General features: G+C 43.6%; 4 protein-coding genes across 5 annotated transcripts; 2 read left to right on the top strand and 2 right to left on the bottom strand.

Annotated features, from left to right (window-relative positions):
• Nucleotides 1-313: 313 nt before the first annotated feature.
• Nucleotides 314-2,288, top strand: LOC119563006 (cell cycle checkpoint protein RAD17). Its single transcript, XM_037876195.1, has 4 exons — nt 314-394; nt 452-1,128; nt 1,186-1,646; nt 1,703-2,288. The coding sequence occupies exons 1-4, from the start codon at nt 380-382 to the stop codon at nt 2,152-2,154; spliced, it is 1,605 nt and encodes a 534-aa protein (XP_037732123.1). The 5' UTR covers nt 314-379; the 3' UTR covers nt 2,155-2,288.
• A 33-nt stretch (nt 2,289-2,321) lies between these two features.
• Nucleotides 2,322-4,038, bottom strand: LOC119563007 (MAP7 domain-containing protein 2). Its single transcript, XM_037876196.1, has 3 exons — nt 3,899-4,038; nt 3,168-3,746; nt 2,322-3,107 (listed from the first exon to the last, which is right to left on the bottom strand). Exons 1-3 carry the CDS (start codon nt 3,918-3,920, stop codon nt 2,647-2,649), a joined length of 1,062 nt encoding a protein of 353 aa, XP_037732124.1. The 5' UTR covers nt 3,921-4,038; the 3' UTR covers nt 2,322-2,646.
• Nucleotides 4,039-4,497: 459 nt separating this feature from the next.
• LOC119546224 (serine protease easter) lies at nt 4,498-6,643 on the bottom strand. The gene is made up of 4 exons (XM_037852367.1): nt 6,485-6,643; nt 6,247-6,422; nt 5,342-5,489; nt 4,498-5,276 (listed from the first exon to the last, which is right to left on the bottom strand). Exons 1-4 carry the CDS (start codon nt 6,540-6,542, stop codon nt 4,579-4,581), a joined length of 1,080 nt encoding a protein of 359 aa, XP_037708295.1. The 5' UTR covers nt 6,543-6,643; the 3' UTR covers nt 4,498-4,578.
• A 693-nt stretch (nt 6,644-7,336) lies between these two features.
• LOC119546208 lies at nt 7,337-20,214 on the top strand. Of its 2 annotated transcripts, none has more exons than XM_037852356.1 (6): nt 7,337-7,489; nt 14,128-14,565; nt 15,123-17,137; nt 17,196-18,334; nt 18,447-18,548; nt 18,668-20,214. In XM_037852356.1, the coding sequence occupies exons 2-6, from the start codon at nt 14,257-14,259 to the stop codon at nt 18,937-18,939; spliced, it is 3,837 nt and encodes a 1,278-aa protein (XP_037708284.1). In that variant the 5' UTR covers nt 7,337-7,489; nt 14,128-14,256; the 3' UTR covers nt 18,940-20,214. The 2 variants fall into 2 exon arrangements, with proteins under 2 accessions (XP_037708284.1, XP_037708275.1); XM_037852347.1 differs by having other exon boundaries at nt 7,337-7,580.
• Nucleotides 20,215-20,901: the final 687 nt, after the last annotated feature.

The following is a 20,901-nucleotide window of genomic DNA, read 5'->3' as shown; positions in this document are numbered from 1 at the left end:
TTAAGTAATGGTAAAGCAAGCCGAACGAAGTTTGGAGAGAGCTTTTTAACAGTAAATAAAAGACGAATGAAAGTAAAAGACAAGTGCTTAAAAACTAGTTACGTATATATGTTAGTTATGAACAAATTACTTACCTATTTAATTAGAATTTTTTAAAACACATTTAGATAATTCTATTTTTGTATATTAAATGCTGTTCATTAAAATAATACAAACCAATAAAATTAATATATATTTTAAACAAAAAATGTTTAAAAATCTGTTCAACTAACTTAAGTTGCTTTTAAATTTGGCGCCCATTTTTCAGATTTATCGATTATTTGATGCGACTTAAAGATATTTTCCAACTGGTAACACTGTAAAACAAGAACATCCGAAAATGAGCGCACGGAAGGTAAACAATTTGAATTTTCTGTTTTTTAACGTAAACAATGAGGAACTAATGGTCTAGAAAACCTGGGTGAGATGCGCCTTCAGCGAGATGAACCTGACCGCCAGTCCGGTGCTTTCAGAAGCCACGCCAGCGAAGCGCACACGGAGTGCTAGCAATGTGACCACCAGAGTCTCGAGGTCTCAAAGCGGGAATACTCCTAAATCGACGCCCACTAAGATTCCTGCCGTGGAGTCCGTGGATCTCACTGCCATTGATGATGACCAGGATGCGGACATCACTGGACCGCCGCCAGAAATCAGGGAAAACTGGATGGACAGCTTTGCGCCAGCCACCAGCGAAGATTTGGCCGTGCATCCCAAGAAGGTCGGAGAACTTCGCGATTGGTTGCGTCACTGTGAAGCGGTGCGAAAGAAGTTCCCGGCCCAAATGTGCCTACTCACGGGACCCACTGGTGCCGGCAAAACCGCCACGTTGCGTTGCCTGGCCAAGGAGTTCGGCTTCCAGGTGCAGGAATGGATCAATCCCGTCGACTGTGAGGTGGTCAACGCTCTGGGCGATCAGCCGAGTGGTGCCTCCTATGTGGGCTCCCACCTGGAGGCCTTCAAGAGCTTCCTGCTGCGCGCCTCGCGTTACAAATCCCTGCTGGACTCGCAGAACAAGAGACTGCTGCTGGTCGAGGACTTTCCCAATGTCCTGCTGAGCGATAAGGAGGCCAACTTTGAGGAGTTACTGGAGTGGGTAGCAAAGCCTATATAATAACCAATTTCTTATACAAACATTAATCTTTTCAGTGAGTACTCCACCTATGGCAAATCCCCGCTGGTATTCATTGTGGCCGATTCCAAATCCCGGGGCTTGAACATCAGCTACCGCCTGTTTCCTGATCAACTGAAGGCCAAACATCGCATTGAGCATATCAGCTTCAATGCTATTGCATCCACAATTATGCAAAAGTCCATGAAAAGCTTCTGCTCTATAATGCAACAGCCGCAAAATAGAGCAACTTACAAGATGCCCTCGACCGCTGTTGTTGATTCAATAGTTGTGGGAGCCCAGGGCGACATAAGAAATGCCTTGATCAATCTGCATCTCAGTTCCCTAAAAGGAGTGGCCAGCATGCCAACCAAACAGTTAAATGTCAGTGTGGCCACTAAAGGTCGTAAAAAGAAGATGCAAAGCACTCTGAAGTCCATTGGAAGAGATGAATCCATTACTTTAATGCACGCCTTGGGAAGGGTGTTGAATCCTAAGTGTAAGTCACATTGAATAACCTCTGTCTTAAAACCTCTAACCCTAAAATTTATACAGTCAATGAGGACAAAACCATGCTGCACAGCCCCGAAGAACTAACCGAAGCCTTCAACACAGAGCCGAGGAATTTTGTGAACTTTATACATGCCAATTATCTGCCACATTTCAAGGATATCGAGGAAGTTGTGACCGCCATAAATGACTTGGGTCTGTCGGATGCCATGCTCAATGAGTATCGCGATGATGCCCTGTCCGTAATGGGTCTTAACATAGCCATAAGGGGAGTTATGCTGGCCAATAGTTCCCCTGTCAGCGGTTGGATGCCAGTTCGGGGACCCAAACGAATCAATATCCAAGCGCAGGCTTCTTTGGCGGAACAGAGACTGGTTGGAGTGGGTTACGCGGGCATTTCCAGGACGCTTTATGCCACCGAATACAGCTCCTTGGTCAAGTGTATAGCTAGCAAGCTTTCGGAGGATAAATCAAGCCAAAGCAAGGACTATATTTAAAACTAAGAAAAGTCTTTTAGCTTAATTTATGAATAGTTTTAAAAAAGACAATTTATCTGTTGGAACTCAAATATGAATATGGAAAAGTAAATGTCCTCAGGACACTTTTAGAAACCAAGTTCATTAAAAAAGCATCCTACCAAAAGAAAATCAACACACAACACCTATTCGAATTCACGATTTAACTTTTTATTTACCTACAAATCGAGTTTTCATTATACAAAATTCCATTAAAATCAACGCGTCGAGGCAACATCTCAAAGTATTGTACACCAGGCATACCAACTAAATTACCATTGGAGGCATTGCTTGCAGTTGATAAAATAATGCTAATGCTTTCGCTGATTGATGAACTGATGATTGAAATGAAATCCCCGCGATTGGGGCGCCCACAGATGACTTAAGAACTAAACAAGGTTTCCGTCCACATGTCGCCACATTCTACCACATTTGAGTCTTCTATTTACACACGTCGATGTGACGCACACGATCCTATTTGACCACTGCATCGCCTGGCTTGGGGACATCGGTGGAGTTGTCGTCCTCGTCCATTTGGTTGCCGTCCAGCAGGCGCTGACGCTCCTCATCGTTGGCATGGCCATTGAGATGGATTGGCGACCGGGATCTGGAACGGGTTGGGCTCCGCTCGTGCCGTTCGGCATGCCCGTTGGCGATGTTCAGCCCGGCCACGCCCATCTCATGGGCATCGCTGCTGCTCGAGGATGTGCTGGAAGTGGTGCTCGACGTGGTGCTGCTGCTGTCGCTCTCGCTGTCCTCGCTGGAGGAGTCCATGGGTGTGGGTTGGGGCTGCTGGGGCGGCTGTTGTCTGGCCTGCAGCTCGCAGGCGGAGCTGGGCGTGGGCGCCACCGCAGAGGGCGGCGAGGCAGCAGCGGCTGCGGCTGCTGTCGGACCCGCTGAAGTGGAGCACGAACGCAGGAAGTGGGAGCGAAGAACTAGAAAATAAGGTAGAAATTTAAACATATATTTATGAGGGGTTTTATTGCATCTCTCACATTGATTCTCCCTCGTCAGCTGGCGCATCTTCTCCTCCTGCGCGCGTATCTTGGCGCCAAACTCCTTGGACACATTCTGGGCCTTCGAGTAGCGATCCTCGATCTGCAGACACTCCTGGATGAGCTCCTGCTTGCTCATGGTCTCCAGGCGTTCGAGTCGCGCCCGTTCGTACACATTGGAGAACTCCTTGGAGAGGAAGAGCACCTGGTCTTCGGTCTGTGAGCCAAAGCAATTGTCGTCGGAGTCGTCTTTGTGCAGCTCGGACATGTGCTCCTCCATGAGGAAGCGGTTGGTGTTGTACGGGACGAGCAGGGATCGGGAGCGCACCAGCTTGGTGCGGCTATTCTGGCGGGTATTCCCCTCGAGCGTGGCTCCCGCACCAGCTGGCATATCGAGTTTCCACTGTGGATAGTGATTCTTGGTCTTCTTGGGCAGCATCTTGGACTTTTTGCCCCGGCGATGCTTTCTTTTGGGCATCCCTGCTCCTCCGCCGCCGCCGCCGCCTCCTCCTCCACCACTGCCACCCCCTCCTCCTCCTCCTCCGCCGCCATCCAAAGGTCGCTGCTGTGCGTTACTCTCTGCAAAAAAAAAAGAGGAGACAACCAGATTCAAATTAAAACCGCCAAAAAACTCGAAATGCAACTCTGCCAAACGCAGTGGGACGGAGAAAAAACAACTTAATAAGACAGTCGATTGTGGCCTGCCTTCATCAGCCCACTAAAGATTTTACCTTTTTTTATAGCTTCTGCCATGTTTCCAACTCAATCAGCACTTAATTAACACTTTTGGCGAAAATTAGATTTTTTTTGCGAGTTTGTAAGCTTGCAAAAATTATTCTGTTTTTTTATTCTCTTTTGCAATGTGACCAGGTCCTGCAACCTAAAACACACCGGAAGTTCTCCGCTCACGCTAATAAAATCCACTGTTTGCTGCCACATTAAAAATACGTGGCGGTAAATTCAAAAAAATAATATTTGAAGTCCATTAGGAAGGAAACTGAAGTGTTTAAAATACATCTTATAAACTGTTTAAAAATTTGTAAATTCAAATATTTGTTTGTTTTTTAAACATTAAATTTTTAAAAAGAGTAAAATGAAAGAAAATGTCTCTTGGAAAATTGTAAGCACTTGAAAAATGAGAATCAAATTAAACATAGAATTGCTGCTGCTTTGCCAGAAGACTAGAATAATCCGTATTCTTAAATGGCATTACTACATTCAAAAATAAATGTTTTTAAAAATTGTAAGATCTTGAAAAAGTGAAATTTAGATTTCTTATTTTGTAGTTTATTGTAATTTAATTTTTTAATTTTAAACACTGTTGTATTTGTTTTTTATATTTATTTTATTTGACACATTTAATTTGGCACCAAACATTTACTGACATTTGTTGTGACCGCAAAGATCCCTTCTACGCCCTCAGGCTGTCGTGAATCCAATCGATGTAGGAGGCCACCCGCGTGTAGACATCCGGCCAGTCGGGATTGGGACAGGGCACAGGGTAGAAGGACACCAGTCCGCCCAGCAGATAGCCCTCGTTCCTGAAGAGCATGAGAGGTCCTCCGGCATTGCCGTGGCACTCCTTGGAATTGGTCAGCCCACAGAGCTGGGAGGCCTGGATATTCAACTGCTGGCCGGCGTACTTCCTCTGGCACTCCTCGATTGAGGTGATGGTCACAAAGTTCTTCCGCATCCTGGGCGAGGAAGTGGCCTGCCAACCCGCCACCTCGGTGACCAGGCCCTCCAGTTCATCCGCTCGCAGTTGCTTGTTGGGCAGGCAAATGGGACTCACAAAGTCGTTGAACTGGGCAGGATTGGCCAAGCGGACGAGGGCAATGTCATTGATTTGAGTCCTGTCGGTTCTCGAGTACCGGGGATGCGGCAGCAGCTCCTCGATGCCGATATCCTGGTACGTGGGAGCACAATCTGCCACCTTGGTGTCCTGATGGAACTGGCAGTCCGGATTCGTGCTGATATCCCATTCTCCCAGGCGAATCGCCGTAATCTGCAGATTGCTGGCCGCCGCCTGGGTTACACAGTGGGCAGCAGTCAACACATAGCGATTGCTGATAAGCACTCCTCCGCAGGCGTGGATCTTCTCTTGGTTGCCTGGAGGGGGAAGTGAAATAACTACATATCGTATCACCCAAAAAAAAAACCCAACTGTAACTCACCCCGGGTATACTCGATAAGGGCCAGCCAGGGAAACTCTTTGATCCGCGTATCCGTATCATTTGAACGCTGCCAACGAACCGTCCCGCAATCCGTGGGCAATAGTGGGTGGTTCAGGGCTCCCAAACCGGCGGTACTGGGGCAACAGATCTAAGGAGTTACAATAAGATTAATAGGAACTGAGGCTAGGAAGATAGATTTTCTAAAATATCTTCATTTCAAGTTACAATGAAACAAATTTGAATGAATTTTCTTTTCAGAAACCCATACATTTTAAGAAACTTAGTTATATAATACACTTCTAACAAAACTATCCAACTCTATCCATGCTTTGTAGTTAAATCTTAGACACACAATAGTTAGTATTATAAGTTTACTTGGATAATGAAATAATAACTAACCATTTATCTCAGTTTTGAAGTTATAATTTGGAATGTAAATAATCCCGAAAAAAGCTTCTTAATTAATAAGTATGTTTACATTGTTCGTTATTTAAACTTTAATTGGAAAGAAATAAGTATGGGAATTTCCTTGAAATGATAAGTGCAAAGCTTACGTAAATATCTCCATTGTTTAATGAAACAAACAGAGAAAGATAAACAAAAAAGGCACTTATAATCAATGTTTTCGAAGGGAAAGTACTGCTTTCCAAAGCACTTGTTCAAAAAAAAATGCCACTATTTCTGTACTTTTATAGAGATTCTAACATTTTCTTATCTGTAAAGATAAGAAACACTGGGCTTCTTTTGCCCCCTCGATCGTTTTAAAAAATCCGAGAAGTAAGGCTGAATCAGTGAAAGTGAAAACGAGAACAGGCCCATATGAATCGAGTTTTTTTCGCTGCGCTTAATGGATCGAGCTGTGGAAGTTTGAGTTTAATCGGGAATCTCTCCGGTGAATCACCCACCTGGACGCCGTTGGCCCGCTGCCCGCACTGATTCTCGCGGAGAAGAGTGCGATTGCTCTGGGAGAGATTGTCGGAGACTAGGATCCTCATAAAGTAGTCACAGTCACGGATAGAGATGCAGTGACCGGTGACCCGGCCACTCGGGATTTTCGATACACAATTGATGGGGAGTTGGGCTGGAAGATTAAGTTCACTGTCAGACTTGCTTACGATCGTTCCGTATTCCGTACACACTAACCATACGCGCCCAATGCCAGCGAGCCGACAACAACAAGTAGAGCTGGAAAACTTCCCATGCCGGACCGGATCGATCAGATACGATAAAGTATAAAGTATAAAGTATACAGCTTGGGGGAACGTAACGAATGAGACTGCGATTGCGACTGAGACTAACACTAAGTTCGGCCTGCGAAGCGCCCCTGCCTGTGAATTACCAGAGAGTCGCTTGCGCGCGATAACATAATCGTAGTTGTGCATCGACTTTTAAGCCCCTGCACTTAGGCATATGAATTCTATATAATTTGTAGAACTTTATTTATGATAAAAGTCTATATGTCACTCTTTAAATTAGGGATAATTTAGAAGGTTTTCTTACTTAAATAAATATATATAAAGGATTATATCCTAAGATCTCAATAAATTTGTAAATTTTTACATAACTTACAACTTTTTATAGTTATTATTAACTTGATTGTAAGTATTATGTCATGGTAATCAATATTATTTTCGCAATTTAATTTCATAAAGGATATTTTTGCTTCGAATTTTTGAGATAAAGATTCAAAAGTAATAATCTAAAATATATTGATACTCTACGATATTAAGTTAGTAATATGATCGATTCTTACTGTGTTACTCTAGGCATTTAAATACCTGTATAACTTTTCAACCGCAATAGAGTAATTCCACAAGTAACTCCTTATCACCAAAACCAATTTCAAGTATCCGTTAATTTAGGTACATTCCCACTGCGCGGTACACTCTACGCCCTCCCATCGGTCCGGCAACGCCGTGCACAAACACACCCAGGTACTGGTTCCGACTGGCCGTGTGTGTGTCTGTGCGCGCGCCTGTGTTAGTGCGGAGAGTGCACAGAGCTGTCCGCCATCTTGTCAGCCCGTGTTCTCTCAGCCCGACTGCATCGAAAAATTACAAATTTAATCGTTAAACGCGTTGAATGCCCAATTAAAACACCAGAAAGTGCTGCAGTACACATTTGCCCACAGCCAGGATATCGTCTTGAGTACGCAGCGCCAAGATAAAGGGGTGAAAATTGCATTTGAAAGTGGAATTGTTGGTGGGAAGAAAAATTTTCTGCAGCAAAAAATTCCCAGGTCTGTGCTGGCGTAATTGTGTGTGTGTGTGAGAGGCGGGCCAGGGTTGCCGAGGTGACCGCCCAAAAGTGCTTAAAAGAGCTTATTTTGGAGTTATATCTGATGATTTGGCTTTTAATGGGTGCGGTAAAGTGTTTTTAATTATTTAATAGGACTGTGCATTTTTTCCATGCCGATAATCAGCCTATATTGGCCAGCTTATCAGTTCACAGTGCGATGACAACCCTGTCCGTGGGAAGGGTACTCAAACAACAAAAACCAAGTACGTTGCGCGGCGCCACTTTGACGTTTGAATCGTCATCAGACGGTTGGGTAAATTTTCTCGCTCTCGTCTCGTCGCTCTCGGTTTCGGCCCCACTGTATGCGAGTGTGTGTGTGTTTCTGTGCCCCAGTGTGTGTGTGTGAGCCGTGACGCATTCTTGTTTTGCATCAAAAATCACCAAAGCAAAGAAACCAATGAAAATCAGCCACAAAGCTGTTAAAGCCCCAAATGATGATATGGCCAGGAATCAAATCGCAATTAAAATTCAAACGACCCTGCATGTGCAACTCTAAACGCAAGTGTTTGTGTGTGTGTGTTTGGTGGGGCTGTTGGGGAGGGGGCATGTGGGGGAAGGAAGCGAAAGAGCCACTAAAAGGGAATCAGAAAAAAGGGCGAGGGCGACTGACTGGAAAGAAGAGAAAAGGAAAAAACGGAAGGGGAAACGGGGCGGGGAAATCATAAAAACGCCGGCAACAGCGATTCTCGAGTGCCCTCCCCTCCGCAAAAAAACACAAACACACCCACAAACCGCAAAAGCGAATGACAAACAAAACGCTTAACGAAATTCAAAACGCGCTCTCCCCACCAAAAGTTCATTTACACGGAATTCGTAATTTGTTTTGTTTAGTTTTGTGGATTTGTTTATTGGCAACATATGTGCTTATGTATGTGTGAAGATGACCCTCCGCCCCCCTCCCCCCCCCCCCACTGCACCCTTCGTCTGTCATTGTGTTTATATTGCCCAAAATCTTCACGAGTGTTGAGTAAAGTCCGTGAGAAACCGAGACAATCGTTAACTTGGCTTTAACGGAACAGATGTGTGTGCTTTTTTTTTTTGATACCAACAACAGCTGCCGCTCACTAACAAAATCAACAACAAAATGCCAGCCAAAAACCGAAAATTTCATACACTTTAATTAAAAAAGCAAATAGTGATCGTAAACCTTGGTTATTTTATTTTGTGGCACGGTTATAAAATAATACTTATTTGTGATTGCTCAAAGGAAGTTATTATACAAGTTTATAATCATCTTGCAAACTAATTTTGGAGATTAAGCTTTAATAATATAATGGATATTAATATATTATTGGATCTATAAAATGGAAAAGTGGTGTATATGGTATAAACAGTTTATATTACTCGTTTAAGATTAATATTGTGTATTAAAAGTACCCTTCATAGCAAGATATTAAAAATATCCGTCATTAAAGTTGGCTGGTTTTTATCGTATGGCGAGGACAAAGAAATAAAACCTTAAAGATTTTATTGATTCTTGATTAGAAATAACACTACGTTAGCAAATACTGATTATATTATTAATATGAATAAATTAGTGATTCATTTCTCGAAACCCATTAATGTTTACTGGTTCTTAACCGCGAAAAAGCAAAGAAAAGTGAGACAAAATGTGTGAATGTGAAACCCAAATAATAATTGCTTATGAGTCACGATTTTTGGAGTTTGTTTGCGGCCAGAAACAAGAAAGATAAATGGTCTCCGAGTTATGACAACGTTTTTGGCAGCACTTCCAAGGTTTCCCAAGAGTTTTCTCTAGGCAGTGCCCACTGTAGCATTGCTCTGGAGGCAGAAGTGGACGGGCCTACGTGCGATGTAAAAGTGGCCAAGTGGAGCTGCAGATGGAGTTCGTTTGGCTTCGCTGGCTGGCTGAATAAACTGAACCGCATGTCTGGCTCTTGGCTCTTGGCTTTTACCCCCCACCCCTGCCCCCGTTTCACCACCCCATCTGAATCTCCATTTCCAGCTGCCTTTGCGGTGGTTCAGCCTCCCCGCCCCGCCCCGCCCTTCTGGTTTCCCCCACCCGATCGTCATTATATTACGTTTTTTCCTCTTTTTTTTTTGTTTTTTATTTTCTTTTTGCTCATTTTTTTCGCTTTGCACAATTTAGCCTTCAGTTTCCGGTTATGAAGGAAGCAGCAAACGGGTTCGGGTTCGGGCCCGGTCTTTCTGCCTCTTTCCCACACTCGGCGACGATGTAATGTGCATTCAAATGCAATTTCTGCGGTTGTGCGTCAATGTCGATGAGTCTGCAAATAGCATGAAAGCCCGCCGAAAATATGGGCATCATATCTCACTCTTATCGGGGCAGTAACGCAACGTGTTCCGCACTTCAAAACACCAGTCAATCATCGTTATTTTTAAACAATACTTGTTTACATTACAAATAATCACTGTGTTATCAATTTGATTCTTAATAATTTTTATATCAAAAGTATAGTGGTAAAAGATTTTTTTAGAACATTACTTATTCTTTTAGATGATGAATATTGTTATTATATAACGTTCTTAAAATAATTTAGGTGTTCCCAAGTATTACCCTAAATAGATCTTAATAATTATTATTATAGATAGAAAAGTTTACAAAACAATACTATAATAATAGATCTTTAATGCATTCCTATGTTTCTCATAATCAGTTAACATCAATGTTGTAACATCCCTTACGAATTACCTGTTGAAATATTGAGAAACATTTGTAAGACTACACAGATACAAGGGTGTTAGGGCCAGGTATTTAAAAATGTGTTGCAAATGCATGCCTAGTTTTTCCACTATTCAACTGGTAGTTGTGTATTTTCCAGTTCTGCTGTTTTTCATGCTGCCCTAGCTCAGTGAGCGTAACGCTTGCAAACGCTTTGCTCTCGTAATTAACCTCTCGACCGGCTTTCTGCTTACCTGGTCGCTTACTACCTGGCCAAACCATTGAAACCCAGCAGACCTTTGAGCACACACGGTTTCTTGAGCTAACAAAACCGAAACCGAAACCTTCGTGTTCCATGGCATGCGTTTTCCTCGAGGGTTTTCTTCGCGTCTAGCAGTTCTGCCGAAAGGTGCCTCAAAAGTTTCCATTAATGTTTGAGTAGCAGCAGACGACTAATCGCCTTGAAAAACCATGAGCATGATCTATTATTCCATTGCTTATGCGTTTTCACATCAAGTATTCTATCAGTAAGCCTGGGGGCACTTAATTTAAAGTCTTTAAATTAAGGAATCTAAACTTGGGAATGATTCAGGCGCTATTTTAATCGTTCTTTGTTAAAAACTAGTTGGTCGATTTTAAAGTTTACTAATTCAGCTACAGCGCGTGATTTTTATGTTTGTACTGCTGTTGCTTTTTAGTTGGATGATGATCCAACATTTGCTAACATTTTTACTTTGATTGGGATCGCAACGCCCCTAATTGGTAAAAGATTAATGAGAGTTGAAGTAATTTAATGAATAATTTATGTTCTTCCATAAGTTTTTTTTAGAACCATATGAGCAATTTGTATGGGGGTTCTTGCTTAGTTGTTGGTTACGAGCAAATTTAAGTTGATTTTGCTTCTCGGTCATTACCAAAGTACACGCTTGTTTAAAAACCATTTTAAATATAGAAAATCAATAGAAATTTCTCATGCTTCCATATAAATACCATCTATAATCCATCTGTATTTCAGTTCCGCTTTCAACTCGAACTTATTTGCTATAAAAATATTTAAAAATAGGTTAGTCGGAATGCCATTTCCTATGTTGTACTTTGTTCCATTGGTGTTGCAATAAACAGTAATTACAATTCTAAAAGACATTTGGTTTCATGGTTCCATTACTCTGACATCTATTATTTCCCTTCCTAGCCACTCTTCGTTCAGTATAAAGTTTAGACACTAAGAATTAAACATCTAAAGATCACTGATCTCGGTTTTTTTTTAGCATCCAGCGGCTATTTGTAAGGTTTCTACCCGCTTGTCTTGGATTTTTTGTTCAGGTTCGATGGCTTGTATCTGCAGCTTTAACTTCTTTTGTCTCGGCGTTCTTTGGCTTTCTTGTTTTCTCGTCTCTTGTCTCCGCTTCTTATCATTCGAGCGTATTTCCAAGTTGGACCAAAAAAACGAGTTAACATTTAAGACCTAAAATGGCCAAAAAGCAACGACTTGCTTTTGCTTGGGGATCGCTCGAGAGAACAACAAAAGCAAACAATAACAAATTCCCAGCATCGTCATTATTTGCAATTATCGACAGTTTGCTTTTGTGCGGTTTCCTCCTTCTCCTCTCTCTTTTGTGTTTGTACGCTAAAATCTTGGACTTCGTATTCGTCTGCGGGCTTTGAGATCAAAAACCTTTACTTGGTGCTATTGAGGTATACCGAGTGGAAAATGTCGATATGATAAATTGACCAAGAAGGTCTTGTAGAGTATCTTAATGAAAATATTATTAGTTATGGAAGTATAAAATTGGAAATCATATATCACAACATAGATATTTTGGTTTAGTAAGGAATTCACAGCTCTTGATTTTTCAGTTCGAGTTAATCAATTATGTATTTATAACTTACTGTCTCTTTAATTGGAAATCGTATATCACAACATAGATATTTTGGTTTAGTAAGGAATTAAGAGCTCTTGATTTTTCAGTTCGAGTTAATCAATTATGTGTTTATAACTTACTGTCTCTTTAATAAGCTTAAAACCAAATAAAAAATATTCTCGCGAATTCTTGAGCAGGAAAAACAGATTAAGTTTTCAGTATAGTCGGATGTTGCGTTCTCGCGTGATGTTTGTTTTTCAAGTCGTAATTCTTAAGTACCCATAGATAAGATATCGATAGGGTATTATTTGACATTCCCGACTGGAGTTGTTTGAGTTATGTATGTATACATGTACGGGGTGTATTCGCTAGGCCTTAGCCTTAAATATCTTTCAATGTCTCCCCGCAGTTCGTCGGATGAATAAGTAAAAATAGGAAGCATAAACAAAAGTGTCACGTACACTCCTGCACTCAGGAGTCGTGTTGAATGCGCCAATGGGTGTGGAAGTGGGGTTTCTTATTCGAATACGGATTCGAATTTGGATTTGTGTGGGGTGAAGTGAAGTGGGAAGGGGCGCGGGAACTACTGGCAAATGCTTTCAAAGTCATTTCCTTCTTTCTCGGAACACGTAAAGAAAGCATAAACAAACAAAGAAGCATTCCACTCGCAGCTATAAGTTGGATAACTTGTTCTTCCCGAGTTTGTGTGCGCCCATATTGTAATCATAAAATACTTGCCTTCCCAGCCGGAATGTAAATCAATATGTGCGAAACTAATCAAAGGCTGTAAAGTGAATGAAAACAAAGAGCACACTGAGCGGAAATGTAAAATATTACCCCTCCCATATTACTTACTTCCTTATATGGTATGGTATGATATGGTATGGTATGGTGTTGTGCGTAATTGTACCGAATCATTCTTCTTGTATCTCGCCATTTCTTCCCCGATTCACTGGAAAGTCCAGCAACTCGCCCCCGATTTGCGCTTATCTTTTTTTCTCTTGCTCTCCCGTTTTTCTTTCACCGCCTCCGTTTTCTTTCTCTGCCCCAATAATTGCTGTTTCGCTAAGTTCAATAAGACTTTGGTCTATAGTATTCCTGCGCAGTTGTTTGTGTATCGCCTTCCATATATTTGTGCACACAAACGTGCTTCTTTGATTTGCTTAGCATGCAAATTTGTGGGATTTTTTTGCTGCGCTGGTCAGCCAACGGTTGTGGTCAAGATACTAGCTACGAAATCTACGAATTAGTCATTTCCTCAATGAAATTTTTGTATTTTCAGGAAAATTATAAAATATTATTGAATTGGTGTTCAAAATTTACCTAAACTTATAATTACAGCTTATTTTTTATAACCAAAATTAAACAACATAAGGAATACACAGTAAATATAAAAAGTATTGTATCATAGAGCCTTATAAATAAATAAGTTTATATAGTGTGGTTGTTAATTAGCAACTATTTACTGTCTAAAAAATAATATACAAAAAAAATCAGTAAAAACCTTGAAAACAAAGTCTCAAAATTCTGACCGCAAGTGTTTTCGGGCGATTGTTTGTCTGGGTTTATTATTTTTAATTATTGCGATTTTGCTGCGCTATCAGCGTTTGTATTTGTTATTAACGGCGGCGGTGCCAAGCGGCACCCAAAGCAGAAAAGAAAAGAGGGGAGTGGGAAAGGGGAGAGGAGGAGAAAGAGGCGAAGAAAGGGGGGCAGAAGCGAAGCGGAAAGAAAGCAACGAACGATTCACTTGAACTGGTTTCGGCGAGCGGATTTATTTATTTTGATTGTAGTTTGTTTTTATTATGGCATTCGTTTGCCACGGCTGCATGTGTGTGTGAGAGTGTGACAGGGGAGGGAGAGAGAGAGAGTGAGAATGTGTGTGTTGCAATTGCATTTTGGCAGAGAGCACGTGACAACGCCCATTTATGACGTCTCCCTTTGAACTTTAAGCTTATTGATTTTGTACTTTAAAATTGCAGGTCAAGTAACCAGAGATAGCACAACAACAACAACAACAACAAAAGAGCAACAACAAAAGGACAGCCGAAAGAGAAGAGCCGAGGAAGAAAAGGAAACAAAAGCGGCAACGGCACGGCTTCACATTGGACATGTCATGTCAGCAAGCCTCCAGATTCCATTCAGCCACCGCCACAGCCACATTAGCCAAGAGCACAGCCACCCGGAGGATAGCCACAGCAGCAGCCGCCGCCGCCGCAGCAGCAGCCACTGCAGCAGCAACTGCAACAGCTACTGCAGCCGCAACAGCAACAGCAGCAACAGCGATAACCGCAGCAACAGCAGCAGCAACGCTGACGCCAGTGGAGAGCATCGCCGGCAAGACGACGTCCGAGGACTCGGATCCCTATGCCTTCACAGAGACTGTGGCCGTCACTCCGCCCATTTTATTCAATGCACAGGTAGCAATCACCATCTAAAACTTCAGATATAAATCCAGATTCATAAGTCAAGTCATTGTATGTCAGATCTTTCCACAAGAAAGTATACTTAATACCCATTACCTGTTTTACAAATCCCTCCAATCCTATAAAAGGCAATAGTGTTATTACCATCTGAAAGATCCTTATAGGTGTACTATTTTTAGGAATATTAACTGAGAAATTCAATGATATAATTTATTTATCAAATTTATGGTATCCGTATACAGTGAATTACTACAATCGTATAGGGGTCTTGGTTTTAGCTACCTAATATTCGCAGAACATTTCAAGTTACTTAAAAACTTGTTAATTATGAGCCTTTCACAATAATTTTAACAAATGCCAAACCTATGCTAATCATTTGACAAACAAATTTTGGAATGCAGATTGCCAGAACAATTGTTATTAAATTGATAACCTGAACTTGAAAGCAAACAGGTTTCTTAAAGTAACCCCCAAAGCTTTATAACTTTAATATAGTTTGCCTCATCCACCCAAACCCTTGTTAAACTGTTGTTTTGCTTACCCTTTTGCAGAAATCGAGAACCCGCCTAAGCGACAGCAATAGAGGCAGCAACAAGAGGCAGACGGCAGCAACAGCTGCGGCCAGCAGGAAGGCGAGTCTGGTGGCGCAACTGAATGCCACAGCAGCAGCAAAGGCGCAGGCGTCTTTGGCGAATACCACAACGAATTTCCATCATGTCACGCAATCTCAGAGACAGTCGCCGGCGTTGCAGTTGCAGCTGCCATTGCCGCTGCAATCACAGTCGCATTCGCAGTCGCAGGCCTCGCCGAAGCGGGCCACCAATGTGTGCGTAGTCCGGCCGCAGCAGCAGCAGCTGGAGAAGATAGCCACCTCGGAGTCCTGCCAGCCGCCGGCAGCACCGCCTCCGCTCTACGCCCACACTCCATCGCTGTGGCAGACGCCGCTGCTGCTCGAAAATGGGCAAAAGCAACCGCAGACGCAGCAGCAGCAGCAAACGCAGAAGAAACATGTCCAGCACCAGCAGCAACATCTCCTGCAACATCTCCCGCAGCATCAGCAACAGCTCCTCTTGCAGCAGCACCAACAGCTGCTGCAGCAGCAGCAGCAACAACAGCAGCAGCAGCAGCAACAACAGCAGCAACAGCAGCAGCAGCAACAACAACAACAGCAGCAGCAATCCGTTGCCATTGCGTTGGTCAGCCCGCCCACATCGCCCGCCTCATTACCTTCGCCCACTCTGCCGCCAGCCACAGCTGCAGTGACCGCCATGGTGGCTCCGATCTCCGTATCGCCCAAGGGTGGACTACCCCTGCCGCCATCGAAATTCCATCATACCACACTGGCGCAACACCTACAGAAGGTGGAGTGCTTGAAGAAGAAGAAGTCCTTGCCACTGTCCTGCCAAAACAACAACAATAACAGCCAGTTAAAGAACAACAACAATGTCGGGGAGTCGCCTAACAAACCGGTGGTGCAGGGAAGTATCTATAATCAGACCCAGCCGCCACCGCTGATGGTCTTTAACACGGGAACAGTTGCAGTTTCCGCGCCGACACCACAGATTGCTGCTCCACAGAAACATTCCACCGGCAACAGCGTGGAGGACAGCGATCTCAACGAGATCCCCGTCAATGTTATCTTCCGCAAGCCTCCAGCGGCGGGCGGAGCAGGAGGTACAGGAGCAACTGGACAGGGAGCGCTGCAATCCCGACCAGCAGGAGTAAAACTGGTGACTCCTCTAACGCCGCCCACTCCGCCGGAGATAAGCGCACCGCCTTTGCTAGCGCAAATGCAACCGCAAATGCAACCGCAAATGCAACCGCAGATGCCCACATCTTGTGTTCCAGCTTTAGCTCCCAGCTTCAAAGTGATGCCACCAGCAGTTCTCAGCCCCAAGGTGGTCCCACCTGCTCCTCCGAGCTCAATGCACTCGGTTCCGGCAGCACCTGCTTCAACGAACTCCCAGCAGGTTGAAACCACAGCTGTACCAGCCACCTCAACCTCATCAGCACCCGCATTAGCCAAGAAAACTGAACAAATGTCTTCCAAAGTGGCCAATTTAAACACCGCCAACCGTCAAGCCCCGATTGCTTTGAAAGGCGGCCGAAAAGGCACCACTAACACTAACAACAATAGAAACAGCCAGGTCGTAGGAAAGAAACCGCCGCCAACATCGATGCCGCCTCCCCAGGAGCCCATTGCGGCGTCGGCAAACAAGTCCACGGATTCGGTTCATCGTCAGCGACGCCGCAAGCCCGCCTCCAAACGCAACTCGGCAACTCTGAGCGAGAACGAAACCTTTTCGGCCGACTCGCCCTATTGTCTGCAACAGCACTGGCTGCACTCTGGATCCAAGGATCATTCCCACGACTCACCGCTATCGCAGAGTAACCGGCGTGAGGAGCGGATTGCGGTCCGTAAGGGAGTCCTGAGGCGCCAGGCGCTGCAGCTGCTGTCCACAAGATCGCTGCAGGAGCAACCCATGCGAGCGGCCAAACAGCGGTTGCAGTGCGTCCAGAACATGCTGATCAAGTACCAGGATCACGCCGGTCAGCAGCAGGGAATGTAAGTGTATTATAGCTTTGCCTCATTCGATTTAATTGACGTTCCTTGTCCTTTGCAGTGGAATTGGCAACCGCTGCCTGGTGGCCAGCTGCAAGCAGCCCACGTTGAGCATGGCGGCGCACTGTGAGCGCCACATCGTGAACAACAGCACTCAGCAGCTTTTCCAGCCCTGCGTGGCCTGGCGAATGGATGGAACTGCATGTCAGGCTCCTGTCTTCGATGTGCTGCACACGCTGGCCCTTTGCAAGGTGCACAGCCACCTGCGTTCCGGAATGGATGGAACCCGTCCAGCACCGAAGCAGGTGCCTATGAGTTTACCCGTCGCCAGTCTGGCCACGCTCTGTGTGCCTGTGAAGCAGCAGCGTAAGCGCAAGGCAAACGCCAATCCCGTGGCTCGTCCGCAGAAACGTGGCAGAAAGCCGGCGAGCGAACCAATTGCTATCAGCCAGATCAGCCGGCAGATAAACACATTGCCGCTGGTTCCATCAGCGGGTATGCAGCGCAAGAGCAGCACCACCTCGCTGGAGTCCATTGCCAGCAACTCGCACTCGTCGGCCACCTCGCACTCCCAGCCGCCCTATACGCCCGCAAATTTGTCGGCTGCGGTTCCTGCAGCACAGAACTTACCCCAGCTATCCATTCCTCCAGCGCTGGCTCCACTCAGCGGAGATTTTCAGCCGAAGCAGCAGCAGCAGCAGGAAACGCTTTTGGTGCCCAAGCTGGAGGTGGATTCGCTGTTCAAATTCGAGGCCGATCAACAGCAGCCAGCACACCTGGGCCCAGGCCTACTTTCGTTGGACAATGCCAATATCAAGGCCGAGGAGATTAGCCAAATTGTGGCCCAATTGGCAGCGGCCGGTGGTGATTTGCCCCATCAGAACAACAATAACAATAGTAGCAATCATAATAACAATAGTGTGCACTTCAACAACAACAATAATGTAAACTATAGCCACAATAACAATAATCAGCACAGTTTTCCGTCATTCAACACGGCCTTTGGCAATGCAATGGGCCAGCCAACCAACACAATCACGCACAATGGCCATGCTGCTCCCGTTGTTCTGGCCAACACGGCAGATCTGCTGGGCCAGGATATGTTTGGCATTTGCGAGAACAGCTCGGCGTACGCCAGTTCGGAAGACACCGGCCTGGGCGGACTCAGTGAGTCGGAGCTGATAGGCGCTAACGATGCTGGTAGGTATTATACAATTGAAGTAACTTCCAAATAAAGAAATATATTTGAAGCTACTTAAATTGTAACGTCCTTTAGTTAACCAGATTTGTAACCCCCATCTTTTTCTTGCAGATGACATAGCATTGAATGGCGCCCACTTGCTGGAGGAGCACGATCTGGTAAATGTGTTCGACACGCTGCCGGACGATGCCTTCAACGAGCTGTTCCAATCCGGTGTGTATTTAACCACAATTTTCCTTGTTCAGCTATTCATTGTACTAATCCATGTGTGCCTCCGCTGCCAATGTCGCCGCCATCGCTCTCCACCTCGCCTTGGACCTGTGCCGATGCAGTGCAACAAGCCGAGTGCGAGGCCATGGATCGGGCCTTGGAGATCGCCGATAAGAACCTCAAGTGTCTGCAGCAGACGATCGGCGGCTCGGCGGACAGCGCCTTTCTTAACGATTTCCTGGACGTTAACGACGATCTGCTGGCCGATGCTGTGATGCACTCACCGAACACATCCGGCATAGATGCCGCCACTCTGTTCGTGGACAGCAGCAGCGGCGGCGGCAACAGCAGCAGCAACGGCGCCTCCGACATCCGGGGCCTGGTGCAGACCTAATTCCGGCATCAGGTCGGATTTAGGGCCTTCAGTTCAGAGTTCACTGAGAAAGAGATTTTCCAAACTAAATGTTTCCCATTCACTTTCGGGCAGCTTTCGCTAAGAGTATTTCGGTATTATCTTCTTTTGGCAATTTTATAACTGCGATTCTGGTTCGGCACAATCTTCTATATGCTGCTTAAAAGTTATATGCATAATTAAATAACATTCAAGAAAACCATATAGTTATGCGTTAATGTGAAAAACCTAAAAAAAAAATTACAAAAATTAAAAAACTTTGAAAAAATGTCCAAAAATATTTAAATCAATTTAATGAAACAACAATAAGAATGAAATGTACATGTAATCGTACACGGAAGCATAAAATATGTAAATTCGCGGGAAACTGTAGCATTACATAACTCTTAAAGTAAACTTAATTTGTTAGTGAACCAACAAAGGATTGTAGGGAGCAGCTTTATTATACATATAAATCGGAAAATTATAGAAAGATACCAGGAGCAAACAGATAAAATGAAACCGAAAATAGTAGGAAATCTAGCAACAAATTTGAATTCTGAATTAAATCACGAACGCGACACAGTGAAGAGTTCGTTAACCTAAGTAAGCCTAGAATTTGTTTAAACATTTTGTGAGCGCATTTACAACAAGAACACCTTACACTCAAACGAGTATTGCAATCGATTTCGAGTAAATCAAAAAGGAAGCAGAAGAGTTTTAGTTTGGTTTAGTTCTTGGTTTGCACGAAACACACACCCACACCTACACCCACACCAACACACATACAACGTACAAGGGACTAGTTTGAAACCGCGAATCGTATTACTAAATATATATACAACTATATATACTTATATACATAAAATATAACTATATATACATAATACTACTTAAATATATCTGTACACATACGTTTAAGTGTAAGCTTTAATTTAAACCAACCCACAAAACAAAGAAAGAAAAATCAATAACAAAAAAAAAATCAACAGAATGTAAAAGTGTAAACTCGATTTATTTTTAAGCTCTTTTATTTAGCCATTGCGCCATGGCCGGAAACTTTGTTCGATTTTAATTTAGCCTAACAAATTTTAAAAGCAAAATTAGGCTGACCGACAATTTTTGAGTTTTTACCTTGCGTTCGTCTATCTAGATTCTGTAAATTAACAAATATTAAATAGAACATAAATGAAATGTAATTTTCTTTAGTCTAGTGACAAGCAACCACTTATAAAACGAGATATATTTATAAAACAATACACAAAACAAGCAAGAAAACTGTTACGCTTTAAAATACGATATATACCACTCACTGGAGCCCGATCCCGAAATCACAACCCTCAAACAAAACGTAAAGAAGTTCAGACCCCAACCATTCCATCCCCATCCATTGTAAGATTTCATTTCTCATCTGTCACATGGAATCTAAGAAAGTATTAAATGTACGTAAAACGTTTAATAACACTAGATAACTATGTATTTGTATATGTACCACACGCATCGACTTGGCATTATGTTGAAGCACCCATCGCACACTCGAACACATGCATCTTTCATAGGGAATTTCGTTTGGGCCATGCGGAAATCGAAGCGAAACGATAGGAGCAGAAGGAACTACTTTAAACATAATGGAACTCTGTAATATATGATATACGATTAACTCCCACACTCTCACTCTCTATCTTTAATCCCCTATTAAGATATAACTGTATGAATTCGTTCTTGAGTTGGTTGATTACCGATTACCGGGTTGATTACTAATTACTTTACTCTGATCTACTTCGCTGTGCAAGTGACGCGAACAAAATTTATGTTCTTTTTTTAGTAGCGAAACTACGAAACCATGTATTTGATTATATGCTTTAAACCCTATTTTTGTTACAAAAAACAAACCTTACTTTATAAGAACTGTAGCGATGAACCTACAAACCCGCATCCCTCCAGTAGCCGCCTCGTTTCCACCAT

This window comes from Drosophila subpulchrella, chromosome 3R (assembly GCF_014743375.2).
Source record: "Drosophila subpulchrella strain 33 F10 #4 breed RU33 chromosome 3R, RU_Dsub_v1.1 Primary Assembly, whole genome shotgun sequence".
Taxonomy (NCBI): domain Eukaryota; kingdom Metazoa; phylum Arthropoda; class Insecta; order Diptera; family Drosophilidae; genus Drosophila; species Drosophila subpulchrella.
This window is presented reverse-complemented; position numbering and strand designations above follow the sequence as displayed.

Excerpts from the sequence above, each read along its gene's own strand:
- LOC119546224 (XM_037852367.1), bottom strand. The coding sequence starts at position 6,542 with ATGGGAAGTTTTCCAGCTCTACTTGTTGTTGTCGGCTCGCTGGCATTG. Across the intron at positions 6,423-6,484 it reads GCTGGCATTGGGCGCGTATG|CCCAACTCCCCATCAATTGT; the intron begins GTTAGTGTGTAC and ends TTAATCTTCCAG. Across the intron at positions 5,490-6,246 it reads AGCGGGCCAACGGCGTCCAG|ATCTGTTGCCCCAGTACCGC; the intron begins GTGGGTGATTCA and ends GTAACTCCTTAG.
- LOC119563006 (XM_037876195.1), top strand. Across the intron at positions 1,129-1,185 it reads AACTTTGAGGAGTTACTGGA|TGAGTACTCCACCTATGGCA; the intron begins GTGGGTAGCAAA and ends TAATCTTTTCAG. Across the intron at positions 1,647-1,702 it reads AAGGGTGTTGAATCCTAAGT|TCAATGAGGACAAAACCATG; the intron begins GTAAGTCACATT and ends AAATTTATACAG.
- LOC119546208 (XM_037852356.1), top strand. The coding sequence starts at position 14,257 with ATGTCATGTCAGCAAGCCTCCAGATTCCATTCAGCCACCGCCACAGCC. Across the intron at positions 18,335-18,446 it reads GATAGGCGCTAACGATGCTG|ATGACATAGCATTGAATGGC; the intron begins GTAGGTATTATA and ends TTTTTCTTGCAG. Across the intron at positions 18,549-18,667 it reads CAACGAGCTGTTCCAATCCG|TGCAACAAGCCGAGTGCGAG; the intron begins GTGTGTATTTAA and ends GTGCCGATGCAG.
- LOC119563007 (XM_037876196.1), bottom strand. The coding sequence starts at position 3,920 with ATGGCAGAAGCTATAAAAAAAG. Across the intron at positions 3,747-3,898 it reads GGCAGAAGCTATAAAAAAAG|AGAGTAACGCACAGCAGCGA; the intron begins GTAAAATCTTTA and ends TTTTTTTTGCAG. Across the intron at positions 3,108-3,167 it reads GCTGACGAGGGAGAATCAAT|TTCTTCGCTCCCACTTCCTG; the intron begins GTGAGAGATGCA and ends CTTATTTTCTAG.